Genomic DNA, 26,124 nt, shown 5'->3' with positions numbered 1-26,124 from the left:
TAGGGCTTTTGGGAGCACAAGCACCAAGAGACTCGAATGAATGTACAAAAATGGTCAGATACTGACAAAGACGAGACCACTGAAAATATTCCAGGCAGACGCTGCTCCCATGCTGTCAAATCCAATATCTTAATTCTCACATTACGCCGCAAAAAAAAGCGCTGTCCTGCGGTTTGATTCGGATTTACTTTGGTACATCCACTCCAAAGCCAACTGGCTCTGATCCTTCTCCACGGGCTGATAGATGATGAAGAAGAAAAGATATATGTTAAAACAGTGTTCCTAATACGCCTGTCACTCCGACTGCAATGCATCTGTCTGTGTTTGGGACATTAGCGCGGCTCATCCTGTGAGGTTGAGGCAAATAAAAAGGTTTGTTTGCCTCAGAGGCAGCGCTGGAATGGCATCTGTGCTGTAATGAAGGGATAATCCGCTCATTTAGCCACAGACGGAGGATATATTTTGCTCTTTTTGTGATGGGTGAGGTGTGCGTGTGTGTGTAATGGTGTATTACAGCACACTGCAGCATAATAAACATTAAACATTAGCTAGATGAACAGCTTGAGATGTTTAGATGTGTGTCGTCTGAACAGAGGGTGGATGATATGGACCAAAAGGCTTGTGTTATGTTCTATATAATGCATTGGCCCTTTAAGTGAATAAGGCTGCATGTGCACAGAAGATTTTGGAATTAGCATTATCAATGTTAATAAAATGGCTAAGCTACTAAATAATTGATATTTTACATTTTTAACACTAATTTGATCTCCATACCTACTGAAAAAACAGCTTAAACCAGCCTCGGCTGGTTGGCTGGTTTTAGCTGGTCGACCCGGCTGGTTTTAGAGGGGTTTTGGCCATTTCCAGCCTGGTCTTAGCTGGTCAGGCTGGGAGATGACCAGCTAAAACCAGCTTGACCAGCCTAGCCATGCTGGAAGCCCAGCCAAAACCAGCTATGTCCAGCTTAAACCCCAAACCAGGCTGGTCAACCAGCTAAAACCAGCCAACCAGCCTAGGCTGGTTTAAGCTGGATTTTTCAGCAGGGATGCTAAGATTGAGTGAAACGAAAGTAAACAGAGGGATGTTTGGAAAAAGAAGACATAAATATATTTTGATATTAGCATTATCAATGTTAAAAATGGCTAAGCTACCATATTGTTATTGTTTTACATTTTTAAAACACTGATTTGGTCTTCATGCTAAGATTTTAGTGAGAAGGAAGAAGCCATGAGGGATGTCTGATAAAGAAGACAGAGATTTTGAAATTAGCATTATCAATGTTGTAAAACAGCTAAGCTACTAAAGCTACTTAGCTACTAAAGCTAGCTGCTATAAGCTACTATAGCTGCTAAAGCTAAGATTTTAGTGAAATGAAAGTTAACAGAGGGATGATCAAGAATAAATCTATTTTCATATTGGCATTATCAGTGTTGAAGACGACTAAGCTACTACATGATTATGATTATTTCACATCTTTGATACACTGATTTGGTCTTCATGCTAAGATTTTAATGACCAGAAAGTAAACAGAGGGATATCGGTTAAATGAGACAAAGATTTTGATATTAGCATTATCAATGTTGAAAACGGCTAAGGTACTACAGCTACTAAAGCTACTTTATCTACTAAAGCTAAGATTTTAGTAAACAGAAAGTAAACAGAAGGATGTCTGATAAAGAAGACATTTTGAATTAGCATTATCAATGTAAAAAAAACGGCTAATATAATTTCATTGTTTTACATTTTAATACACGGATTTGGTCTTCATGCTAAGATTTTTGTGAAAAGGAAAAAAACAGAAGGATGCCTGATAAATAGAACAAAGATTTAGATAGCATTATTAAAGTTGAAAATTGGCTAAGCTACTAAAGCTAAGTCTATAGCTACTAAAAGTAAGATTTTAGTGAGATGAAAGTAACCACAGGGATGTCTGATCAAGAAGACGTGGCCTAAATATTTTTTTGATATTAGCATTATCAATGTTGAAAACAGCAAAGCTACCACATTATTATTATTTTACATTTTTAATACACTGATCTTTATGCTAAGATTTTAGTGAAAGGGGAGTTAACAGAGGGATGTCTGATAAGACACAGAAAGCTAGCTACTATAATAGCTACTAAAGACTAAAGCTACTAACCCTGCTGAAAAATCCAGCTTCAACCAGCCTTGGCTGGTTGGCTGGTTTTAGCTGGTCAACCAGGCTGATTTTAGAGAGGTTTTGGCCACTTCCAGGCTGGTTTCCAGTCATTTCCAGCCTGGTCTTAGCTGGTCAGGCTGGGAGATGACCAGCTAAAACCAGCTTGACCAGCCTAGCCAAGCTGGGACTCCAGCCAAAACCAGCTATATCCAGCTTAAACCAGGCTGGTCAAGCTGGTTTTAGCTGGATTTGGCTGGTCATTTTTTCTTAAGACCAGGCTGGAAGTTGACAAAACCCCTCTAAAACCAGCCTGGTCGACCAGCTAACACCAGCCAATCAGCCTAGGCTGGTTTAAGCTGGATTTTTCAGCAGGGAAAAAAAGCTAAGCTGCTAAGATTTTAGAGAAATAAAAGTAACCAGAGAGATGTCTGATCAAAAAGACACAAATCTCTGCTGAAAAACCAGCCTAGGCTGGTTTTAGCTGGTTGACCAGTCTGGTTTTAGAGGGGTTTTGGCCATTTCCAGTCTGTTTCCCAGCTATTTCCAGCCTGGTTTGAGCTGGACATAAGTGGTTTTGGCTCCCAGCCTGGATAGGCTGGCCAGGCTGGTTTTAGCTGGTCATCTCCCAACTTGACCAGCTAAGACCAGGCTAGAAAAGGCTGGAAACCGGCCTGGAAATGGCCAAAACTCCTCTAAAACTAGGCTGGTCAACCAGCTAAAACCAGCTAACCAGCTTAGGCTGGTTTAGGATAGATTTTTTTAGTAGGGCTAGATTTTGATAATAGCATTATCAATGATGAAAAACCTTGTTAATACAGAGAAGTAAACTACTACAAGGCTACTATAGCTACTAAAGCTGAAAACTTTGTAAAATAAAAGTAAACAGAGGCATGTCTAAAAAAGCAAACAAAAAAAAGTTTTGATATGAGCATTATTAATGTTAAAAACAGCTAATACGTAATTATTTTTCCATCTTTATTACACTGATTTGGTCTTTATGCTAAGATTTTAGTGAAATGAAAGTAAACAGAGGGGTGTCTGATAAAGAAGACATGAAAAAGGAATAAAAAAGAACAAGATATTTATATTGAACAGATGTTGTGGGGAAAACAAATACTATACTTAACTAAAATTATAAGTACCACTCCAGTGTATTAACCTTTTATTGATATCAACTTTGAATTTAAAGACAAAGCAGCTGGTTCTGAAAAGACTTTAAGTGTTAAATTAGTAAATGTAAATACTGCCAACTCAAACCTATATTCATGGTTATACTACTATTCTTGAACATTTACACTGTGCTCATTAAAAAAGGAAAAAGTAACCTGTAGAGGTGCTTTAGATTTGTTCAGTAAAAAAAAAAAAACATTTATTACAGTAAGTGAAACTTACTTTTTTCATTTGATGCTTCTACAGTTTTGGAGTGTATATATATATATAGCATGTTTTTGCGCAGCGGATGCCCTTCCAGCTGCAACCCAACATACATATATGGGAAACATACATATACAGTTGAAGTCAGAATTACTAGCCCATCTGTTTATTTTTTTCCCCCACAATTTTCTGTTTTGTATCTAAACAAATCTAGCTTAAAAGGCTAATAATTTTTTACCTTAAAATGAGTTTTAAAAAATGTAAAACTCCTTTTATTCTTGCCAAAATAAAATAAATACGACTTTCTCCAGAAGAAAAAATATTATAAGACATACTGTGAAAATTTCCTTGCTCTGTTAAACATCTTTTGGGAAATATTTAAAAGAGAAAAAAAAAATCTAAGGGGGGCTAATAATTCTGACTTCAACTGTTTATACTGATGTACATGTGATTTTTCGGGGGTTTTATTTTTAATAAATTTGCAACAATTTCAAAAATCTTTTTTTACACTCATTATGGGGTATTCTGTGTAGAATTTTGAGGAAATAAATTAATTTAATCCATTATGGAATAAGGCTGTAACATAAACAAATGTGGAAAAAGTGAAGCGCTATGAATACTTTCCAGATGCACTGTAAATGAAGAAAAGACTGACGCAGCTTCTCCTACCAATCCGTTTTTACTGTTAATATTTGGCGCCAGTTAATCAGGAAGTTTTGATTTTGTTCACTTTGACTCGTTGGCTGCTTTATTCGCGTGTATATTTGCGATATTCCAGTTTTGCGCATAAAGATAATTTGCATTTTTGGATGGAAACAGCTATGGACATCCAACAAAATGAGGTCTCATGAAAAAATGTGCTACAATGTACATTTTTAAAAATGTTTAGCAATAACATATTCTGCCTAGGAAAAAAGGGATTCAATTGGAATGCAATTATTCCCTTCCAAACATAGGCCTTGATTTCGCTTAACTTGGCTGATGCTCACTCCACTCTGTCCATGTGTTGCATCACCCACTTAAGCTATTAAAAGCTTTCTCTTTGACCATTTCGGTTTGAAAGCAGCACAAACATGCCACTTTTAAAACATAATGCCTGTTTTTATTCACTGCCCTTCACAAACACAGGCATACATTCTCAACCACACATCAAAGGGCGATTGAGGTGTGTGTGTTTTTCCCCTGTGCTATAATATCAGCTATACACTAGATACTGTGGGTATGAGGTGATAAAATATTCAGCACCTATTGCGAAAGTGTATATTGCCATTTATTAGCACTTGAAAACAAATTTGCGGGATTCTCAGTGACTTACAGAGTCTGTGTTGTTAACTGGAAATGGAAAATCAAATCTTTAAAACTTTGATGGATGATTCAGAACGGTTATTTGGACGGATAAAATATTAAGGTATCTGGTCTGTTGTTTTTCTGCACTTGAAACATTGATTCACATAATAATTGTAGGACGCTCTATAGCTTACAGAACACGAGGAGAATTTCAGTATTTTGTTTTGCCTCTGACTGAAACATTGAGTAGGGGGAAGGGCTTTCTATTTGCACATCATGCCCTTTTAGCAAACTAACGGTAAGGCCAAAAATATTGCGGCTGTCAAGTCAGTCAAACTGACATCATCAGAGAAAGGGGTGGTAAGGGGGTGGGCGCTCAAACAGTGTTTTTGAAAACAGTATTGGTCAATCAGTCAGTCATAGTTTTACTGCAAATACTATAGTAATACTTACATTTTGTAGTTACTATGGTTTTCTTAAAAAAAAAAATGATTAATTTTGTAGTTACTATGGTTTTACTTCAAATACCGTAGTAAAACTGTTTCAATTTTTGTTACTGTGGTTTTACTTCAAATACCATAGTAAAACTGTTTCATTTTGTAATTACTTTGCTTTTACTTCAAATGCCATAGTAAAACAATGCTTTTTTTGTAGTTACTATGGTTTTACTTCAAATACCATAGTAAAACGGAGGGCTTTTCTTTTTCTGGATTGCTTTTGAAGATACTGTCGGTTTGGTTTTGGTAAAGGGGTGGGCGCTGGTCAAACGGTGTTTTTGAAAACAGTATTGGTCAGTCAGTCATAGTTTTACTGCAAATACTATAGTAAAACTATTACATTTTGTAGTCACCATGGTTTTACAAAAAGAAACTGCTTCATTTTGTAGTTACTATGGTTTTACTTCATATACTATAGTAAAACTGTTTTATTTTTTAGTTACTAGGTTTTACTTCAAATACCATAGTAAAACTCAGGGCTTTTCTTTTTCTGGATTGCTTTTGAAGATACTGTCGGTTTGGTTTAGGTAAGGGGTTGGACGCTGGTCAAACGGTGCTTTTGAAAACACTATTGGTCAATCAGTCAGTCATAGTTTTACTGCCAATACTATAGTAAAAATGTTACATTTTGTATTTACCATGGTTTTACATAAAGAAACTGCTTAATTTTGTAGTTACTGTGGTTTTACTTCATATACCATAGTAAAACGGAGGGCTTTTCTTTTTCTGGATTGCTTTTGAAGATACTGTCGGTTTGGTGTAGGTAAGGGGATGGACGCTGGTCAAACGGTGCTTTTGAAAACACTATTGGTCAGTCAGTCATAGTTTTACTGCAAATACTATAGTAAAACTGTTACATTTTATAGTTACCATGGTTTTACATAAAGAAACTACTTAATTTTGTTGTTACTATGGTTTTACTTCAAATACTATAGTAAAACTGTTTTATTTTTTAGTAACTATGGTTTTAATTCATATACCATAGTAAAACTGAGGGCTTTTCTTTTTCTCGATTGCTTTTGAAGATACTGTCGGTTTGGTTTAGGGAGTGGGCCCTGGTCAAACGGTGCTTTTGAAAACACTATTGGTTGCGTTTAGGGAAGGAGGAGGGTGGGTCAGTCGATCGGTCAGTAAGTCAGTCAATCAACAGCGGCCTCTGGTGAATTGACATGAGAACAGCAGGCGTGAAAGGCACTTTTGAGATCTCAAAAAGCATACACAGCGGCCTCTGGTGGATTCGTAAAAACAAAAACGTAGCTCCCGGGATGTATTTGGTGCTCTCCAGAAATGTATACAGGGATACGTATACAGAATGAGGCCGAGTTGAAAAAGTGTGATTTTGTTTCATCAGATCATGTGATAACAAAATGATTTTCTTTTTAATATCTGGCGCCAGTTTATCAGGAAGTGACTATTTTTTTCTGTTTGAGCCACTAGATGGAAACAATATTCCAGGTTTGGATGGAAACATATCTAATGTGCGCTAGCAAAAATAAAACATTTTGATTTAATTTTATTATGGCTGGCTTTGTAAAGGTTTTCTGGCAGGGAGTAATGTTTTTCCACTTCCACAAGCATGGAAATGAGCGCAAACCTTTTAAATAAGAAATGTTCAGGTCACCATTGACCAAAACAGGACTGAAATATGCTGCTAGCACATGAATAACACACCATGCGTGATGGGCTACTTCACATATGCTACTCACAGATAAACCAATCTCAGAAGAGGTGCCTGTGTGGGAAATGCATACAAAACAGAACAATAAATGAATTACCAGGGAAATCAAAAATGTACAAAAATAGACCCAGTTACAACCCAGTCCGTCAAAAAAAAGTGACGTATAATGATTATTTGTAGCGCAACCTCGGCACACGCCACATGCTGCGATGTATAAAACAATTCACCCCAAGAAAACCCACAACAGAATAAAAGAGAAGGCGAGAGAATTGAATGCAGCCAGAAGAAACAGACTCAGAAATGACTTGGGGAGACAAAAAGGAGAAGCCAGAAAGATTGAATGCTTGACGAATGCAGCATAATAGAGCTGAATAGACTCCGGTTTGTTGTGTATGTGTGTGTGTGTGTACTGTATGCATGCGGCACACAAAACAGACACAAGTCAAGCTAAAGATCAAGAGCCTCATCCCTAAAGCCGCCGTCAATCCTGGACTGCCTGTGTTTGAGTTTGTCAACAGCTTGATTTGTATTGGCCTTCCCGGCTCCGTCAAGTAAATGTTTATCTTTCCTGCCAATAAGGCCCTTTGAATGCATTCAAATTGAAGCCTGAATGGAACCAAAATGAAGCGAGCGGACCAAAAAGGGAGTAGAGGACAGAAGAAAGAGAACCAGGATGAGATGGCATGCGAGAGAAAGCAGAAATAGCAGGAAGAGGAAGATGAAAGTAAACTGAGGGAGAGATTGTTATGATAATTTACCATGGTTTTACTATAGTAATACTGTAGTTTGCCTTTCGTATAGTAATACTGTAGCATTAATACTGCAGTAAAGCTATAGTAATCATAATTGTAGGAAATGCAGAACCATACATTACATTTAACAAAAGTCGTGCAATAATGTCAACAAAAAACAAACAAATTACATTTTATTACACAGATTTTAATCAAAACCTTTACATCCATAATAAAACTATGCTTCATTTTGTAGTTATTACTATGGTCATACTTATTAAAACTATGGTTCATTTTATAGTTACTATAGCTTTACTTCGAATACTATAGTAAAACTATTTCATTACGTACTGTAGCTACTATAGTTCTACTTCAAATGCCATAGTAAACTATGCTTTATTTTGTAGTTACTATAGCTTTACTTCGAATACCATAGTAAAACAATGCTTTGTTTTGTAGTTACTATGGTTTTACTTTAAATACTATAGTAAAACTGTTACATTTTGTAGTTACTATGGTTTTACTTCAAATGCCATAGTAAAACAATGCTTTGTTTTGTAATTACTAGAATTTTACTTCAAATACCATAGTAAAACAATGCTTTGTTTTGTAGTTACTATGGTTTTACTTTAAATACTATAGTAAAACTGTTACATTTTGTTGTTACTATAGTTTTACTTCAAATGCCATAGTAAAACAATGCTTTGTTTTGTAGTTACTAGGGTTTTACTTCAAATACTATAGTGAAACTGTTTTATTTTGTAATTACTAAGATCTTACTTCAAATGCCATATTAAAACTGTGCTTCATGTTGTAGTCACTGTTTTTACTTTAAATACTATAGTAAAACTAACTTTTTTGTAGTTACTATGGTTTTACTTTAAATACTATAGTAAAATGGTTACATTTTGTAGTTACTATGGTTTTACTTCAAATGCCATAGTAAACAATGTTTTGTTTTGTAGATACTATGGTTTTACTTTAAATGCTATAGTAAAACTGTCACATTTTGTAGTTACTATGGTTTTACTTCAAACACTATATTAAAACTGTTACATTTTGTAGTTACTATGATTTCACTTTAAATACTATAGTAAAACTGTTACATTTTGTAGTTACTATGATTTCACTTTAAATACTTTAGTAAAACTGTTACATTTTGTAGTTACTAGAATTTTACTTCAAATACCATAGTAAAACAATGCTTTGTTTTGTAGTTACTATGGTTTTATTAAAAAAAAAAAAACTATAGAAAAACTGTTACATTTTGTCGTTACTATGGTTTTACTTCAAATGCCATAGTAAAGTTGTTACATTTTGTAGTTATGTTTTTACTTCAAATACTATAGTAAAACTGTTTTATTTTGTAATTACTAAGATCTTACTTTAAATGCCATAGTAAAACTGTGCTTCATGTTGTAGTTACTGTTTTTGCTTTAAATACAATAGTAAAACTAATTTTTTTGTAGTTACTATGGTTTTACTTTAAATACTATAGTAAAATGGTTACATTTTGTAGTTACTATGGTTTTACTTCAAATGCCATAGTAAACAATGTTTTGTTTTGTAGATACTATGGTTTTACTTTAAATGCCATAGTAAAACTGTCACATTTTGTAGTTACTATGGTTTTACTTCAAACACTATATTAAAACTGTTACATTTTGTAGTTACTATGATTTCACTTTAAATACTATAGTTAAACTGTTACATTTTGTAGTTACTATGATTTTACTTCAAATACTATATTAAAACTTACATTTTGTAGTTACCATGGTTTTACTTGAAATACTATAGTAAAATTGTTTCATTTTTTAGTTACTATGGTTTTATTTCAAATACTGTAGTAAAATCATGATGCATTTTATAGTTACCATGGTTTTACATCAAATGCCATAGTAAAAGTATAGTTCATTTTATGGTTACTACGGTTTTACTACAAAAAGCACAGTTTAAATATGGTTACTGCAACAAAACCATTGTTAATTTCCATAAAGCTACTGAGAGGGAGACGGGAAGGGACACACACGCGCATACACACACACACACACACACACACACACACACACAGAAGTAAACAGCACATGAATGCGACAGCATGCTGAATGGGCAGAAATTGAAGCTTGGCTCTTTCAGTTATTTAACTGTTAGCTTTCCCGTATGCCAGCATTGAGTTTAACAGTCAATGTAATTGCCATCAGGCTCGGCTAATCAATGGAGCTCTGCTTTCGCTCTCTATAACAATATATACCGTGTTTAACACATCCCAAGACTGATGAACACTCACAGCCTGGTAATCTTTACAGATCACATCAGTGACCACCATCTTTTTTATTGGCCTGAGTTCCAATTTTTAATTATGCAATTTCACACAAGCTGCCGTACTGAATATCAACACAGCCGCAGATGCAGGCCTTTGAATATAGAAGCTGCATTTAGAAATGGTAGACTGGAGAGAAATAATTGGTGCAGAAATGTTTGGGTTTTTGCATCTGAAATCGCAGTGAACTGAAAACATTCAGCCAGTGACAAATAAAATTGATCTTGATATCTTGAAGTAACAAGACAAAAAGTTTTGATAACATTTGTTTAGTGGTGCACTTTGTCAAGTCACGTGTTTACCTGTAACTTTTTTTGGAATTATTTCTGAGTGATGATGAATGTTGATTTTAACGTGAAGTTTATTCATAAACTAATATCCAGAGGATCAGGTACTTATGATTGCTTGCAGCCGGTCCCACATTATTCAATTTATGATTCACCAATCAGATGGTTCCTAAGCCACTATAAATACCCTAAGTTCCATATAACAGCCATCTTCGTTTAAAAAAATCCCCCTTCCACCCTTACTCTTCCTAGATAGAGTAGGTTAGATTTCTGGTTAACAATGTTGCCTCACAGCAAGAACGTCACTGGTTCTAGTCCTTACCAAGCCAACCAACGTTTCTGTAAGAAGTTTACATTCTACCCGTGCTCACGTGGGTTTCACCCGGTTTAACAGAGCAAGGATTTTTTCACAGTATGTCTGATATTTTTTTCTTCTAGAGAAAATCTTATTTGTTTCATTTCAGATAAAATAAAAGCAGTTTTGAATTTTTAAAAAACATGTTAGAATCAAAAAAAAAAAAAAAAATATATATATATATATATATATATATATATATATATAAACAAATTAGCTTAAAGGAGCTAATAATTTTGATATATATATAGGGCGCTAATATATATATATATATATATATATATATATATATAGGGTGAAGCAGTGGCGCAGTAGGTAGTGCTGTCGCCGCAAGAAGGTCACTGGTTCGAGCCTCGGCTCAGTTGGCGTTTCTGTGCGGACTTTGCTTGTTCACCCTGTTTTCGTGTCGATTTCCTCCAGGTGCTCCGGTTTCCCCCGCAGTCAAAAGACATGCGGTACAGGTGAATTGTGTAGGCTAAACTGTATGAGTAAAGTGTATGAGTGTGTGAATGTGTGTGTGGATGTTTCCCAGAGATGGGTTGCGGCTGGAAGGGCATCCGCTGTGTAAAAACTTGCTGGATAAACTATATATATATATATATATATATATATATATATATATATATATATATATATATAGTTTATCCAGCAAGTATATATATATATATATATTATTTACCATATTAGGTAGCCTCCTATGTTAGGTGTGCAGACTGACAGACAGACAGACAAATCACAAATAAAGCTTCTTTATTTTGGTCTTTTGTCAAGTCAAGATGTAAAATGGTTGGGATTAAGCCAAAGGATGGTTGTATAACTTTTATTTTTATCCATGATCTTACTTTCTCTCACTTAGATTTCATAGATTTCGCTCCCTGGAGCATCTGACATGATGCATCTCACTCAGGACATACGTCAGGGCTTCCCCTACCGTAATACACCTAAAACACGGATTGCCGTAAAACTCGTCAATGGCAGGGAAGTGAATTCTCTTGTTAACTGCAGGGAAAGAGTTAAACGACATCATTGATCCATTTGACACTTTATATTACCAGCCATATATGTAAAGCACAAATAATGTCCTTCAATTTGGTCACGTGAACCAGTCTCCATCTTCCTGTTCCACTGTTCCATTTGTTAGATGTTTGCTCCAATTTTCTTATGCACTCTAAATTGCAATCGAAACCACAGGATGTCTTTGCTTTGACTTTATATGTAAATCACTTGCGCTTAATCCTAATCTGCTTACTGTACAAGCTGAAAACTCCCCTGTGCCCTCCATCCCATGTAATAGGATTGTGTGGGCGCAGGTGAGACGGAATTTTTCAAAAGACACTCAAATACATCACGTGCGCTGCGTATGCAACAATTATAAGTCACCTAAAACAATTATTGCAAACTGAAATAAATATGATTTGATTCTATGCTTTGGAATTTGATGTTTTATGAGGTTATATTCATTTTTTGCAAATATTTTGCGTTTAATTAAGTATTTTGCAGGATTTTTTTTTATTTTGCGGTGGATTCAGCTATTGCAGAATTGTGAAAAACTAGAGGGTCTGATATATATATATATATATATATATATATATATATATATATATATATATATATATATATATATATATATACAGTTGAAGTCAGAATTATTAGCTCCCTTCCATTTTTTTTTTTTTTATATTTTCCAAATTATGTGTAACAGAGCAAGGAAATTTTCACTCTGTGTCTGATAATGTTTTTTCTTATGAAGAAAGTCTTATTTGTTTTATTTCGGCTAGAATAAAAGCTGCTATTAATTTTTTAAAGACCATTTTAGGGACAAAATTATTTGCCCCTTTAAGCTGTATTTTTTTCTCGATAATCTACAGAACCATGGTTATACAATAACTTGCCTAATTACCCTAACCTGCCTAATTAACCTAATTAACCTAGTTAAGCCTTTAAATGTCACTTTAAGCGGTATAGACGTGTCTTGAAAAATATCTAGTAAAATATTATTTACTGTCATCATGGCAAAGATAAAATAAATCAGTTGTTAGAAATGAGTTATTAAAATTATTATGTTTAGAAATGTGTTGAACAAATCTTCTCTGCATTAAACAGAAATTGGGGAAAAAATAAACAAGCGGTCTAATAATTCAGGGGGGCTAATAATTCTGACTTCAACTCTATGTATATATATAAATAATGTCTCACACATATAAGAGGGCTTGACAAACCACCAGTAGAAACACTTTTCTCTCTTTAAAATAAAACATTCCTACTTCCTTATACTGTAGCACTTCATTCTCCGATCACCTACAGTTCCTTTATATAATGAGCACTTCGTGTGTATTGCCTCTTCTTGTTGAATCACTGAATGCCTCCTCAGTTGTAAGTTGCTTTAAAAGCATCTGCTGAATGACTAAATGTAAATGTTCTTTGGACAGTGTTGATACTGCAAAAATAAAGTAATTAGTATGTTGCCGTTCTCAGAATATATCAGTCTTCTTATGTGCCTATAGGATAAATGTCAACAGACACTGGATGTGTCACTGTGCGTTCTCATTTGCACATTTGTTACATTTAAAAACACCCAAGGTCAGATTGCACATTCGCAATGCTGTCATTCCCTTTAGCATTTTAAATGATAGAGTGCTACAAATGATTGATGGCTTATAATGAATAAAGGGAAACTTGGCTTAAATGTAGTCACTTTGGATAGAAATGGTGTTGGTTGTTTGGCACCTACTTATCAGCATGGCCATAATTTTTACACTCTATATATATATATATATATATATATATATATATATATATATATATATATATATATATATATATATATATATATGTATGTATGTATGTATGTATGTATGTATGTATGTATGTATGTATGTATATATATATATATATATATATATATATATATATATATATATATATATATGTGTGTATATATTTATATACACACACATACATACATACAAACATATATATATATATACATACATACACACACACACACACACACACACACACACACATATATATATATATATATATATATATATATATATATATATATATATATATATATAATTTTTGATGATGTTTTGTTCAGGATCGGTAAAGTTCTGTGAGCCGGGATTTGAATTTGGGATGCTCAAAGCACAGTTACCCTACATGTCTGTGCACTGCCTACACTGCTATCAACGGCAAAATTTTTTTTTTTACAGTATATTGTGCATCCATAGTTGTTTTGTTGACCATTAAAGGGATTCATTCATTCATTTTCCTTTGGCTTACTCCCTTTATTTTTCAGGCTTCTCCACACAGAATGAACCGCTATCTTATCCACCAAATGTTTTACACTGTGGATGCCTTTCCAGCTGTTTGGAACTCCTACTTTACAAAACCCACAACCACTTCCGAGATGAAACTTGTTTATTCTAAAAAGAATAAACAGCAGTGGAGCAACTGGACATCAACTTCTCTCTCCAACACACACACACGCAATGGCTGAGTCCTAAACCGCCTACTACTCAGTTGTTGAATTTAAAGTACTACTCGGCTGTTAGAAAAGTATGTTCTATACAGTATGAATGTGAAAAGTATGAATGGAATTTGGACGTACTACATTCGCCATTTTGTCATGGTCACGTGACATACCTGTGTCAGTGGCGTCGCTTCAGTGCCATTCATGGATTCTCTTGCGGGGCATCATGGGACAGCACAGCGTCCATGGAATGCACACTTCAGAATCTCGACTACTACTCGGCTCGCATACTGATTTTAGCGTGCTGTATAGTATGGAAGTATGCGGTTTCGGACACACACAATGTGTATAAATGAGAAACAGAGAAACATGCGCTCGTCAGCATTGCAGAACGTCAGACTCAATTATTTTACAAAATACAATACTAAATTAAACACATAAAAGGACAAAGAGGAAAATAAATATACATATATAAAACATTTGATTAAAAAAAAACATGTTTATTTACAATTAACTGTAAACATTTCTATTTATCTTTAGAAGCAAAATTCATTTACATAGCTGAAAAGAATTAATAAATAGCAGCGGAGCAACTGGACATCAACTTCCCTCTCTCCAACACACACACACTGAGCAAAACCGAGCATAATGCTAAACAGTTAGCAGCATGAACTTTTTGAATAAATCAAGCTTAAACTCAACAAACAAACTTCATTTACAACAATCCATCGTTATCTGCACTTATGTAAATGTTGTCAAGCAGGATATACTTACATTAATCAATATTGTGCAGAAGTGTTCCGCTAAAGTTGCTCCCCCCTCAAACATCACCCCAAAATTAGTTCCGCTATCCAAACACCACTAATTAACCATAAACATAGATATATACATATCTATGAACCATAAACAATAGGAACAAAATTGCGAAGTTCATAAGCCATAAAATATAACAATATAACATAACATATGAGACTTTGGTTTAACGAAGAGAATACTAATAATGGTAAACAGTTAAAGGATTGCAAATGATAAAATAATACAAATTGCTTTCAGTTTCTACTTCAATTAATTAAATAAAATAAATAAATAAAAAGAGTCAAAATGAAAGTATTATTAACACTGTTATACACACATACGGGGAGAACATGTAAACTCCACACAGAAAAGCCAACTGACTCCAACCAGCTACCTTCTTTCTGTGAGGCGACAGTGCTAACCAAAACATATGCCAGAATAGTTGGTGGTTCATTCTGCTGTGCCGACCTCTGATAATAAGGATTAAGCTGATGGAAAATGAATGAATGAGTAGACCATCGCTTCGGCGATTTCCGACTTCTGATTTCTGTTCGTTACCTGTCCTGTAGGTGGCGGTGCAGGCAGCCAGACGACCGTTCTCCATGAGGAGCAGTGGAAGATGCCGGCTCTGCCAGCGCTGCTGCTGTCGATTCACCTCCTCTTCCTCGTCCTGCTGCTGACCATGGCTCCGTCCTCTCACAGCCAGGTGCCCGCTCTCTCAGCCGTCAGGATGGGTAAGAGATCACAAGCATTACCTGCTAGACAACACACAAACATGCGTCTTCACATCATCTCTTCTCAGTAGGGGGCTTTTAGACTCAGTAGAGGCTTACTGGTTTAGGTAAACAGAGACAGTTTAAGTTAAAATTATAGTTTTTTTTTCATATATATATATATATATTCAAATATTTCAAAAATGATGTTTAACAAAGCAATTAATTGTTTAAAAGCCATTTTAAGGTTAAAATTATTAGACCCCTAAATGAATATTTGTTTTTCTATTGTCTACAGAACTAACCATCGTTATACAATGATTTCCCTAATTACCCTAACCTGCCTAATTAACATAGTTAAGCCTTTAAATGTCACATTATTCTGAGTGGCTTGTAAATGATTGAGTAAAATATGTACTGTCATCATGACACAGGCAAAATAAATCAGCTATTATGTTTAGAAATGTGACTTCTACTGTATACAGACTATTGGACTATCTTCCCCCTCTTATCATCCTCCGGGTGTAAATAGAACACTGCTGAGAAAATCGCCTCAAAAAGCAAGATAATTAATTGAGGTAGAATTCAAGTATGTGGCACAGACACTTTTGGGAAATGCTTGCATACAGTAGATACTTAATGTCAGGGTAAAAAATAATAGTATGCTGCATTAAGATACAACCTACTGTAGTTCACTTTCTGCCCATCAAGAAATCAAATTCTGTCTTAGTTTTTCCCATTCACTCCACAGAATCTATGCAGGGCTTCAGACTGTAAATGGTTGTGACTGTTGTTATTTTGTTAGAGGTTTCCACTGGTGCCACTATAAATACCAGTGCTCTGATGCAAACCACAAATGTCTCAGTGCTTTAAACCAGTTTAAAGCAAAATGAAATATTACTTTGGGCCCTGTCATACACCCGGCGCAATGCGGCGCAAGGCGCGACGCAATTGTTGTTTGCTAGTTTCAGCTTGGCGCAAGACTCGTTTTGACGTTTTGCGTCATGCTGTTTAAATAGCAAATGCATTTGCGCTCATATGTGCGTCCATAGGTGTTCTGGTCTAGAAAGGAAGGCATGTTGAGGCGCATTGCTGGCACGTTGCTATTTTGAGAAACTATTATAGATTTTTTAATTGACCAGAACAAAGCCGGTCTATTGTACAGCGCAGAGCGCGTTAGTTGTGCGCCTCGCTTACACACAAGATGTAGAGCAATACGCAAATATCTTTATATATGAAACAAAATTAAAATATTAAGAAAATACAGTAAAGAAATACAGATTTATTAGCGCCCCTGTTTATTTTTTTCCCAAATTTTTGTTTAATGGAGGGAAGATTGTTTCAGCACATTTCTAAGCATAATAGTTTTAGAAACCTATTTCTAATTACTGATTTATTTCATCTTTGCCATGATGACAGTAAATAATTTTTTACTTGATATTTTTCAAGACACTTCTGTACAGTTTAAAGTGACATTTACAGGCTTAACTAGGTTAATTAGGTTAACTAGGCAGGTTAGGGTAATTAGGCAAGTAATTGTATAACAATGGTTTGTTCTGTAGACTATCGAAAAAAATTAGCTTAAAGGGGCTAATAATTTTGTCCCAAAATTGGTTTTAAAAAAATTTAAAACTGCTTTTATTCTAGCCGAAATAAAACAAATCAGACTTCCTCCAAAAGAAAAAATATTATCAGACATACTGTGAAAATTTCCTTGCCCTGTTAAACATAATTTGGGAAATATTAAAAAAAATAAAATCAAAATCAAAAGGGGGCTAATAATTCTGACTTCAACTGTATATATGATATAATAAGGATATATAGGATATAAATATAAAGGATTAAAATATTACAAAACATATTATTTTCTAGCCTACATAAATAAAAAAAATCATACTTTCATGCCTTCTTCATTTCGGGGGCTTTTTCATTTTATTCATGACAATTTGCTCATGCTACTATTTTTACAGATGTTACTATTTTGCTAATGAACAGTCTGTTCAATCTGAGTAAATGTTCCTTTACATCCTCCAAAAAACAAGCTTGTGAATCTTGATATTGTAACTATCAACTTAAGCTTTCAAATGCGCATTACGAAAAGTCACCATGTGTAGAACTTTACAGCAATGGTTCCACAGCTCTCAGATATATACGGTTGAAGTCAGAATTATAAGCCCCCCTCTATATGGGACATTAATTAAAAGCATAAAATTATGAATAAATTCTGCAAATATATCATAAAAATAAATGTACATTTGTCCCCGTGTTTCTGTCAGTCACATTTTCATTAAACTTAACATAAAATGCGTGCAATACATGTTTAAGGCTATGACTCGGAAGACATCATTTGACGGAGAATAAGCTGACAGTGGTTAAGAAGGCATTCTATCATTGATTTGCATGATTTTTTTGCTTGTTTTGTATGATTTTTTGAGGATGACAAGCTTAAGTCAGGCCCTGTCACGTTTTTTTTATAAGTGAAATTGTTCGTTTCTGGTAGAATGTCCCATATTTTTTTCCCCAATTTCTAAACATAATAGTTTTCAAAACTCATTTCTAATAACTGATTTCTTTTATCTTTGCCATGATGACAGTAAATAATATTTGACTCAATATTTATGTAGATACTAATATTAGTACTAGTAGTAAAGTGCAGTTTAAAGGCTTAACTAGGTTAATTAGGAAAGTTATTGTATAATGATGGTTTGTTCTATTTACAATCGAAAAAAATAGCTTAAGGGGGCTAATAATATTTACCTTAAAGGGCACCTATGGTAAAAAATCTACTTTTCAAGCTTTTTGGACAAACAGGTGTGTAAGTATAGTGTATAGACCGTCATATTGGGGTGATATAAACACACACAGTCCTTTTTTTTCAATTTAACAACATAAAAACGTGGACCAATTGGAGCGGTTTTCAGACCGACCGCAATTTTACGTAGGAGAGCGTTCCCTCGCCCACTAATATTGATTGACAGCCTCACGTCACGATCATATCCTCAGTTTCTTGTTGCACGTCCGCCATTTTCAGCATGTGAGTCAAAGCGATATCACTAAAGGAACACCCGTGCTCTATTTTTGATGAAAAGCTCATTGGGCTCAACACATGATCGATATTCTACACATTATCGATGTAATCGGAATTATTGCTTGTACCGTGCATTTAGGAGTTGGACGTGGCGGAGCTTTGGGTCAGGCGGCTCGGCGGCCACGGCGCCGTTGTGTTTGCCCTGGTGGAGGCTTGAGTTTAGAGTTCTGGAATGCGTGGCGCGACGATTCGGGACACAATGTTTCTGCCGCGTCACTAAGTGTGTCTGGTGTGCCGTATCATGGCACATTCAGTGCCTTAGTCAAAGTTAATTCATTGTGTGTGGTTATTAGTCTCGGTGTACAAGCTCGCCACTTGTACACCGAGACTATACAAAGACACAAATGATTTTGTACTCTCTGCTTGGCCTGTGTCCGGGTCGGGCATGTACGGCTGAATGCTCATCCTAGCTTAGCTTAGCTTCTCTCTCTCTGTCTGTCAGCCTGTCTGTTGCAAACACAGAGCGTGGGAGCTCTTGGCTCCGCCCCCTTGTTACGTTGGGCGGGAAGCCCAAACTGTGAAGCATCACGCCCCTAAAACAGCAAACTGTGTAAACGCCCCCAACATGACACTTTTGAACACATTATTATAAAAACGTCTTAACTGTGTGTTGAACTGAACCTAAGCTGGCACACTCTGAAGAACCATAATATTAATATTGAATCATAAAAAAGGGGTAAACTATGTGCCCTTTAAAATTGTTTTTAAAAAAAATTAAAACTGCTTTTATTCTAGCCGAAATAAAACAAATATGATTTTCTCCAGAAGAAAAAATATTATAGGAAATACTGTGAAAGTTTCCTTGCTCTGTTAAACATCATTTGGGAAATATTTTGGGGAAAAATATCGACTTAAACTGTAAATCTTGAGTCTTGAGATTTTAATTGGAATTAATTTATTATTGGAATAATTACAGTCTCCATATAACTACTCGAATTAAAGGCAGAAGGCACTAATGTAAAGCCCGTGTTTAGTATTGAATGTTTAAATGCAAGTTCTGAAGCTCTAACCTCTTTCCAGGCTTAATCTTTTTTCCAACTAAACACCTATTACACTGAACAGAGAGCGTAACGAGATAATCTCAGATATGCTGGCATCATTTCACATCTATTTCTGTTGATTTTATGAAAAAAAAAAATAGATGGAGCTGACTTTAGAGCACAGTTCATGTAAAAATTTCTGAGCATTATCGGATTTGGAGCCTTTTCAAAGTGGCTTGTGCTTGGCTGCTATTTCCCAGCGCCACGTGACTGACTGCTTCAAGCATTGGCATGTTCGTCTTGATTACTGCAAACAATAAAGCATCAATTAATCTCTGGCGAGCCTCCAGACGAAATGTTGCTCAATGGCACAATCTAATCAGTTAACATCACAACGTGCAACACTCGCTGCAAACTTGTTTGTGCTCCGTCATGATGAGCAGCTCCATCTTATTGCAATAACAAATGGAGCTTCAATCATCAACATCAGAAAACTCAATTAATTCCCAGAGCAGAAACAAAACAGAGAGTCTTTTTTTCTTCTTGTTGTTTCCCCTTCAGCTGCTATTTTAGATGATCAGTCTGCATGTGGACGTGGAGAGCGGTTGGCATTGGCTCTGGCCCGAGAGAACATCAACAGTTTGATGGAGGGTCCGGCGCGTGCCCGCGTGGAGGTCGACATCTTTGAGCTGCAGAGAGACTCTCAGTATGAGACTACAGACACAAGTGAGGCCAACAAAATGACTACTCGTGCACTGATACACCACTCACAGTCTAACCGCCGTATGACTAATTTAAATGAATATTAAAGGGACGCTTCACTTTTATTTTGGAAATAGGCTCATTTTACAACTTTAAATGGGAAAACATATTCAAACTTTGAATAGGAAAATGATCAAAACTCTTTTTTTTGACAAAATGCTAATGGTCTAATCTGATTCAATGATTTATGCTAAGCTAAGCTAACCAGAGATCAACTGAATGATTTCAAAAATGGTAAAAACTTTTTTTTTAATTTAAGTTTTTAAACAGTTCTAAACAGTTGAGTTTTTGAATCTATTCAGCTGACATGTGGTTAGCTTAGCTTAGCATACATCATTAAATCGGATTAGACCATTGGCATTTTGCTCGATTTTAAAAAAGAGTTTAGATAGTTTTCCTATTTAAAGCTTGACTCTTCTATAGTTACAGAGTACTAAAACCATACAAAGACTGACAGAAAAGCTAAGGAGCTAGCTGTGGACTATTTTCAGGAGTTGTGTGATATCATTGATATCACCATATATTATTTTATTTAATATTACATTATATTTTATATCATTTTATATTATATTATATTACATTATTATATTATATTATATTATATTATATTATATTATATTACATTATTATATTATATTATATTATATTATATTATATTATATTATATTATATTATATTATATTATATTATGTTATATTATATTATATTATATTATATTATATTATATTATATTATATTATATTATATTACATTACATTATTATATTATATTATGTTATATTATATTATATTATGTTATATTATATTATATTATATTATATTATATTATATTATATTATATTATATTACATTATTATATTATATTATATTATATTATATTATATTATATTATATTATATTATATTATATTATATTATATTATATTATATTATATTATATTATATTATATTAGGCAACGTAGAGCTAGGCTAAACTGTCCATAGTGTATGAGTGTGTGTGTGTGTGAATGAGTGTGTGTGTGGATGTTTCCCAGAGATGGGTTGCGGCTGAAAGGGCATCCGCTGCGTAAAAATGAGCTGGATAAGTTGGCGGTTCATTCCGCTGTGACAACCCCAGATTAATAAAAGGGACTAAGCCGACAAGAAAATGAATGAATGAATGTATTATATTATATTATATTATATTGGCGACGCAGTGGCGCAGTAGGTAGTGTTGTCGCCTCACAGCAAGAAGGTCGCTGGTTCGAGCCTCGGTTGGGTCAGTTGGCATTTCTGTGTGGAGTTTGCGTGGGTTTCCTCCAAGTGCTCCGGTTTCCCCCACAGTCCAAAGATATGTGGTATAGGTGAATTGGGTAGGCTAAATTGTCCATAGTGTATGAGTGTGTGTGTGAATGTGTGTGTGGATGTTTCCCAGAGATGGGTCGCGGCTGGAAGGGCATCCGCTGCGTAAAAATGTGCTGGATAAGTTGGTGGTTCATTCCGCTGTGGCGACCCTGGATTAATAAAGGGACTAAGCCGACGACAAAATGAATGAATGAATTATTGTATTATATTATATTATATTATATTATATTATATTATATTATATTATATTATATTATATTATATTATATTATATTATATTATATTATATTATATTGTATTATTATATCATGTTATATTAAGTTAATAAATTAACCATTCACAACATATTTTAAACCTGAATTACCTACAATATCAGTCTATATCAATGCCTAGAACTTGCATTATTTGATATTCCCATTGACTATCGATTCATATTTTCAGTGCAGACAGTAATTTCCTCCTAATGAAACACTCTGTCTTCTTTTTTTCTGTAGCATTACGTGCACGGGTAAAGAAAGAAGTCAATTTTTAAGTCAGATTACCTTCAACCGTTGGACTGAGTCACACATTCACAATAAAAATAACAGGATAAAAGGTTTTCATTTGATGCGAAATGAATTACACGGCCATGTCACGCATGCATGGTGCCCTCAACATTTCAATGCAACACAGTTCAAAAGAATCTTTTCATCTAAATATACACCCCCTCTCTCTCTCTCTCTCTCTCTCTCTCCCGTTCTTATGTAGAATTAGAGCAGCAATCTCCTGTAGGCAGAGCATAAATCTGTGTTGTGCTTATTGATGTAATTAATCAAAAAGAGCTTTGCATTGACTCCTAATTTGATATATCATCGAGGAACAGGACACAGAGCTGGACGCCGTCCAAGATGTTGGCTTTTTCACAGCCCACTGTAATGTCTGTCTCTCTACCCCGTTCCTTTTTCGTTCAGTCACTGTCTCGCTCTCTATCTCTACTTCTATTTATCTGTCTCTTTCTAATAATATGTCTTTACCCCTCTCAGTGTGTCAGATCCTGCCAAAGGGAGTGGTGTCTGTCATCGGTCCCGCTTCAAGTCCCGCTTCTGGATCCACTGTCAGTCATATATGTGGGGAAAAAGAGGTGAGAATGAAAGAAAGTGTGTGTGTGTTTTTTTTTTTCTTGAGATGATAAATTTACACTGCTGCTCAGCCACAGGCCATTATTTCCTGTGCGCCTTTGCTTTGCTGCTTGAAAAGCATCTCTCCCTCTGACCTAATTTCTCATATTTTTTTCTTCCATCTCTCTCTCTCTCTCTACGGTTAGAGATGGAATGATATATCAGCCCGGATGATTAATTGGTCGATATCTGGCCGTTTTGGTGCCCACTCAGCCAATTAACAATTTAGTATTGCATGAAATGAGTGTGCATTTAATTTCAGTCATTCTGCGTACACCGGATTTACAGTCTCTTAATTGTGTTATATTTATACACAGTCTGGTCGGGTGCTTTAATTACGGGTTATAATATAATTTAACACTTAAACGGGCAAGAATGGAAATGCAAAAGAATATTTGATGTCTTTTTTTCTATCATCTGGACCTAAGATTTATTCATTTTTAAAACACATTTGATTTATTTAGAATTTTATGAGTTGTATCTCCCAGGATACATTGCTTTATTATGGTATAAAAAGACCAAGTAATTATTTTCTTTTTCTGTTTTTACTTTCACTTTCATTATTTAGGCCCTAAACATTATAATAACCAGGGGCCTCATGTAGTGAAGTTTATTTATAAACAAATTTCAAGAGGATTACGTGCTTATGATTGTTCACAGCTGTTCCAACTTTAGCTAATGACTGATTATCCAATCAGACGATCCTTAACTCACTATAAATAACCAGACTTTTGTCCCTCCAGGATCGAGTTTGGACACCCCTGCTCTAAGCGCAGTGTGAAAAACCTAAGAAACTCTCATAACAGACAAAAATACTAAACCTGGCTTGCTGATTTAAGACTATTTTCCAACCAGTTGAAGATCTGAATCAGATGTGTTTAAGAAAAGACATACAACATTGCACACAGCTATGGGACCCCCAGGAGCTCAGCTGAAATCCGCTGCTTTAGAAATTGGCATCAGCCATTGAAAACCCATGTTAGTCAATTACACAATCTGTTCGTCTAAATCAGTGGTTTTCAATCCTAGTTTTGGCAACACGTTGTATTTTTCTCTTATCTGACACACTTACAGTAGATCACTTCGCAGAGCTCTCATCTAATGCGCTTATGATCTGAATCAGTTGTGTTAAATAAGGAAGGCAAATAAGTTATGGGGTGCTACAGCTCTCCAGGACAGGATTGAAAAACCATCTTTGTTCTTGTCTGTTTCCCCCAGATCCCTCACATCAAGATCGGTCCAGAGGAGACGCCGCGCTTGCCATATCTACGCTTTGCCTCGGTGACGCTGTATCCTAGCAACGAGGATTTAAGCTTGGCGATCGGTGCCATTTTGCGCTCTTTCGGTTACCCGACGGCCAGCCTGATCTGTGCCAAAGCAGAGTGTAAGTCTGCCGGGAAGGCGATGACACAATCAACTACGAACTACGAATTGTTCATTGTTCACAGCACACTCTCTAACTCATTTCACAGTCGCCGGTTCACACTGCAATTCACTTTATTTTTAACCTAAGTGCATTATCATTAGGCTTGCTGCCTATTATATGATGTTATTAATGTCTGTGCCATGCTTCAGCAAATTACATTTTTTTTGTAAGATTAAGCCATTTATTAGCTTCATGCTTTTGGATTTTTTTTTTCCAAGATGATTATAATAACATTATTTTCAACAAACATGTAGCTTCAGCAATTAGCTTGTGTTAGTTCAGTTTATAAACACTGTAAAAAATGCTGGCTTCCACACACTTATGTTGTCCCGACACAATTTTATTTTTTGGTAAAATAAGCATAACCAGAGGTCTTTGCCTTTCGTATAAATCACTTCTGATACCAAATGATCAACTAGAAGTTAAGCTATTATTATTTGTTGTTCCTAAAACCTGGCTAGGTGACAAGCTAACATCTAGCTGACAGACGAGACTTGGATGTAATGGTCTAATGGAAATTTAGTTTTAGTGAGAAGTTCCCATACAAAATTAATAATACATATATATATATTAGAAGATGATTATGTTATTTATTATATACACTCACTGGCCACTTTATTAGGTACACCGGTCGAACTGCTCGCTAACGTAAATTTCTCATCAGCCAATCACAACTAAAGGCATTTAGGCATGTAGACATGTTCAAAATGATCTGCTGCAGTTCAAAACATGCATCAGAATGGGGAAGAAAGGTGATTTAAGTGACTTTGAAAGTGGCATGGTTGTTTGTGCCAGACGGGCTGGTCTGAGTACTTCAGAAACTGCTGATCTACTGGGATTTTCATGCACAACCATCTCTAGGATTTACAGAGAATGGTCCCAAAAAGAGAAAATATCCAGTGAGCGGCAGTTCTGTGGGCGCAAATGCCTTGTTGATGCCAGAGGTCAGAGTAGAATGGCTAGACTGGTTGGGGCTGATAGAAAGGCAACAGTAACTCAAATAAGCACTCGTTACAACCGAGGTAACCTGAAGAGCATCTCTGAACACGTCCAACCTTGAAGCGGATGGGCTAAAGCAGCAGAAGACCACACCGGGTACCACTCCTGCCAGCTAAGAAAAGGAAACTGAGGCTACAATTCGCACAGGCTTACCATAATTGAACAATAGATGACTGGAAGAACGTTGCTTGGTCTGATGAGTCTCAATTTCTACTACGACAATCGGATGGTCAGGTCAGAATTTGGCGTCAACATCATAAAAGCATGGATCCATTTTGCCTTGAATCAATGTTTCTGGCTGGTGGTGGTGGTGTAATGGAGTGGGGGATATTTTCTTGGCACACTTCGGGCCCATTAGTGCCAATTGAGCATTGTATTAATGCCACAGTCTACCTGAGTTTTGTTGCTGACCATGTCCATCTCTGTATGACCACAGTGTACCCATCTTCTGATGGCTACTTCCAGCAGAATAACGCACCATGTCATAAAGTGTGAATCATCTCAGAATGGTTTCTTGAACACGACAATCAGTTCACTGTACTCAAATGGCCTCCACAGTCACCAGACTCGATCCAATTGAGCACCTTTGGGATGTGGTGGAACGGGAGATTCGCATCATGAATTTGAAGCCGACAAATCTGCTGCAACTGCATGATGCTATCAGGTCAACATGGAGCAAAATATCAGAGGAATATTTCCAGTACCTTATTGAATC

General features: G+C 35.4%; 1 protein-coding gene across 6 annotated transcripts in view; it reads left to right on the top strand.

Moving 5' to 3' along the window:
- si:ch211-264f5.8 overlaps positions 1-26,124 on the top strand; it is a 198,374-nt gene that overhangs the window by 96,027 nt on the left and 76,223 nt on the right. For all 6 annotated transcript variants that reach the window (XM_073931445.1, XM_073931444.1, XM_021468266.3 and 3 more), the window contains exons 4-7: positions 15,512-15,676; positions 20,285-20,449; positions 22,850-22,947; positions 24,203-24,368. In XM_073931445.1, coding sequence (XP_073787546.1) covers positions 15,562-15,676; positions 20,285-20,449; positions 22,850-22,947; positions 24,203-24,368 — 544 coding nt within the window. In that variant the 5' untranslated portion in view covers positions 15,512-15,561. The remainder of the gene's footprint in view (positions 1-15,511; positions 15,677-20,284; positions 20,450-22,849; positions 22,948-24,202; positions 24,369-26,124) is intronic.

The sequence above is a fragment of the Danio rerio genome, chromosome 19 (genome assembly GCF_049306965.1).
Source record: "Danio rerio strain Tuebingen ecotype United States chromosome 19, GRCz12tu, whole genome shotgun sequence".
Taxonomy (NCBI): Eukaryota; Metazoa; Chordata; class Actinopteri; order Cypriniformes; family Danionidae; genus Danio; species Danio rerio.
This window is presented reverse-complemented; position numbering and strand designations above follow the sequence as displayed.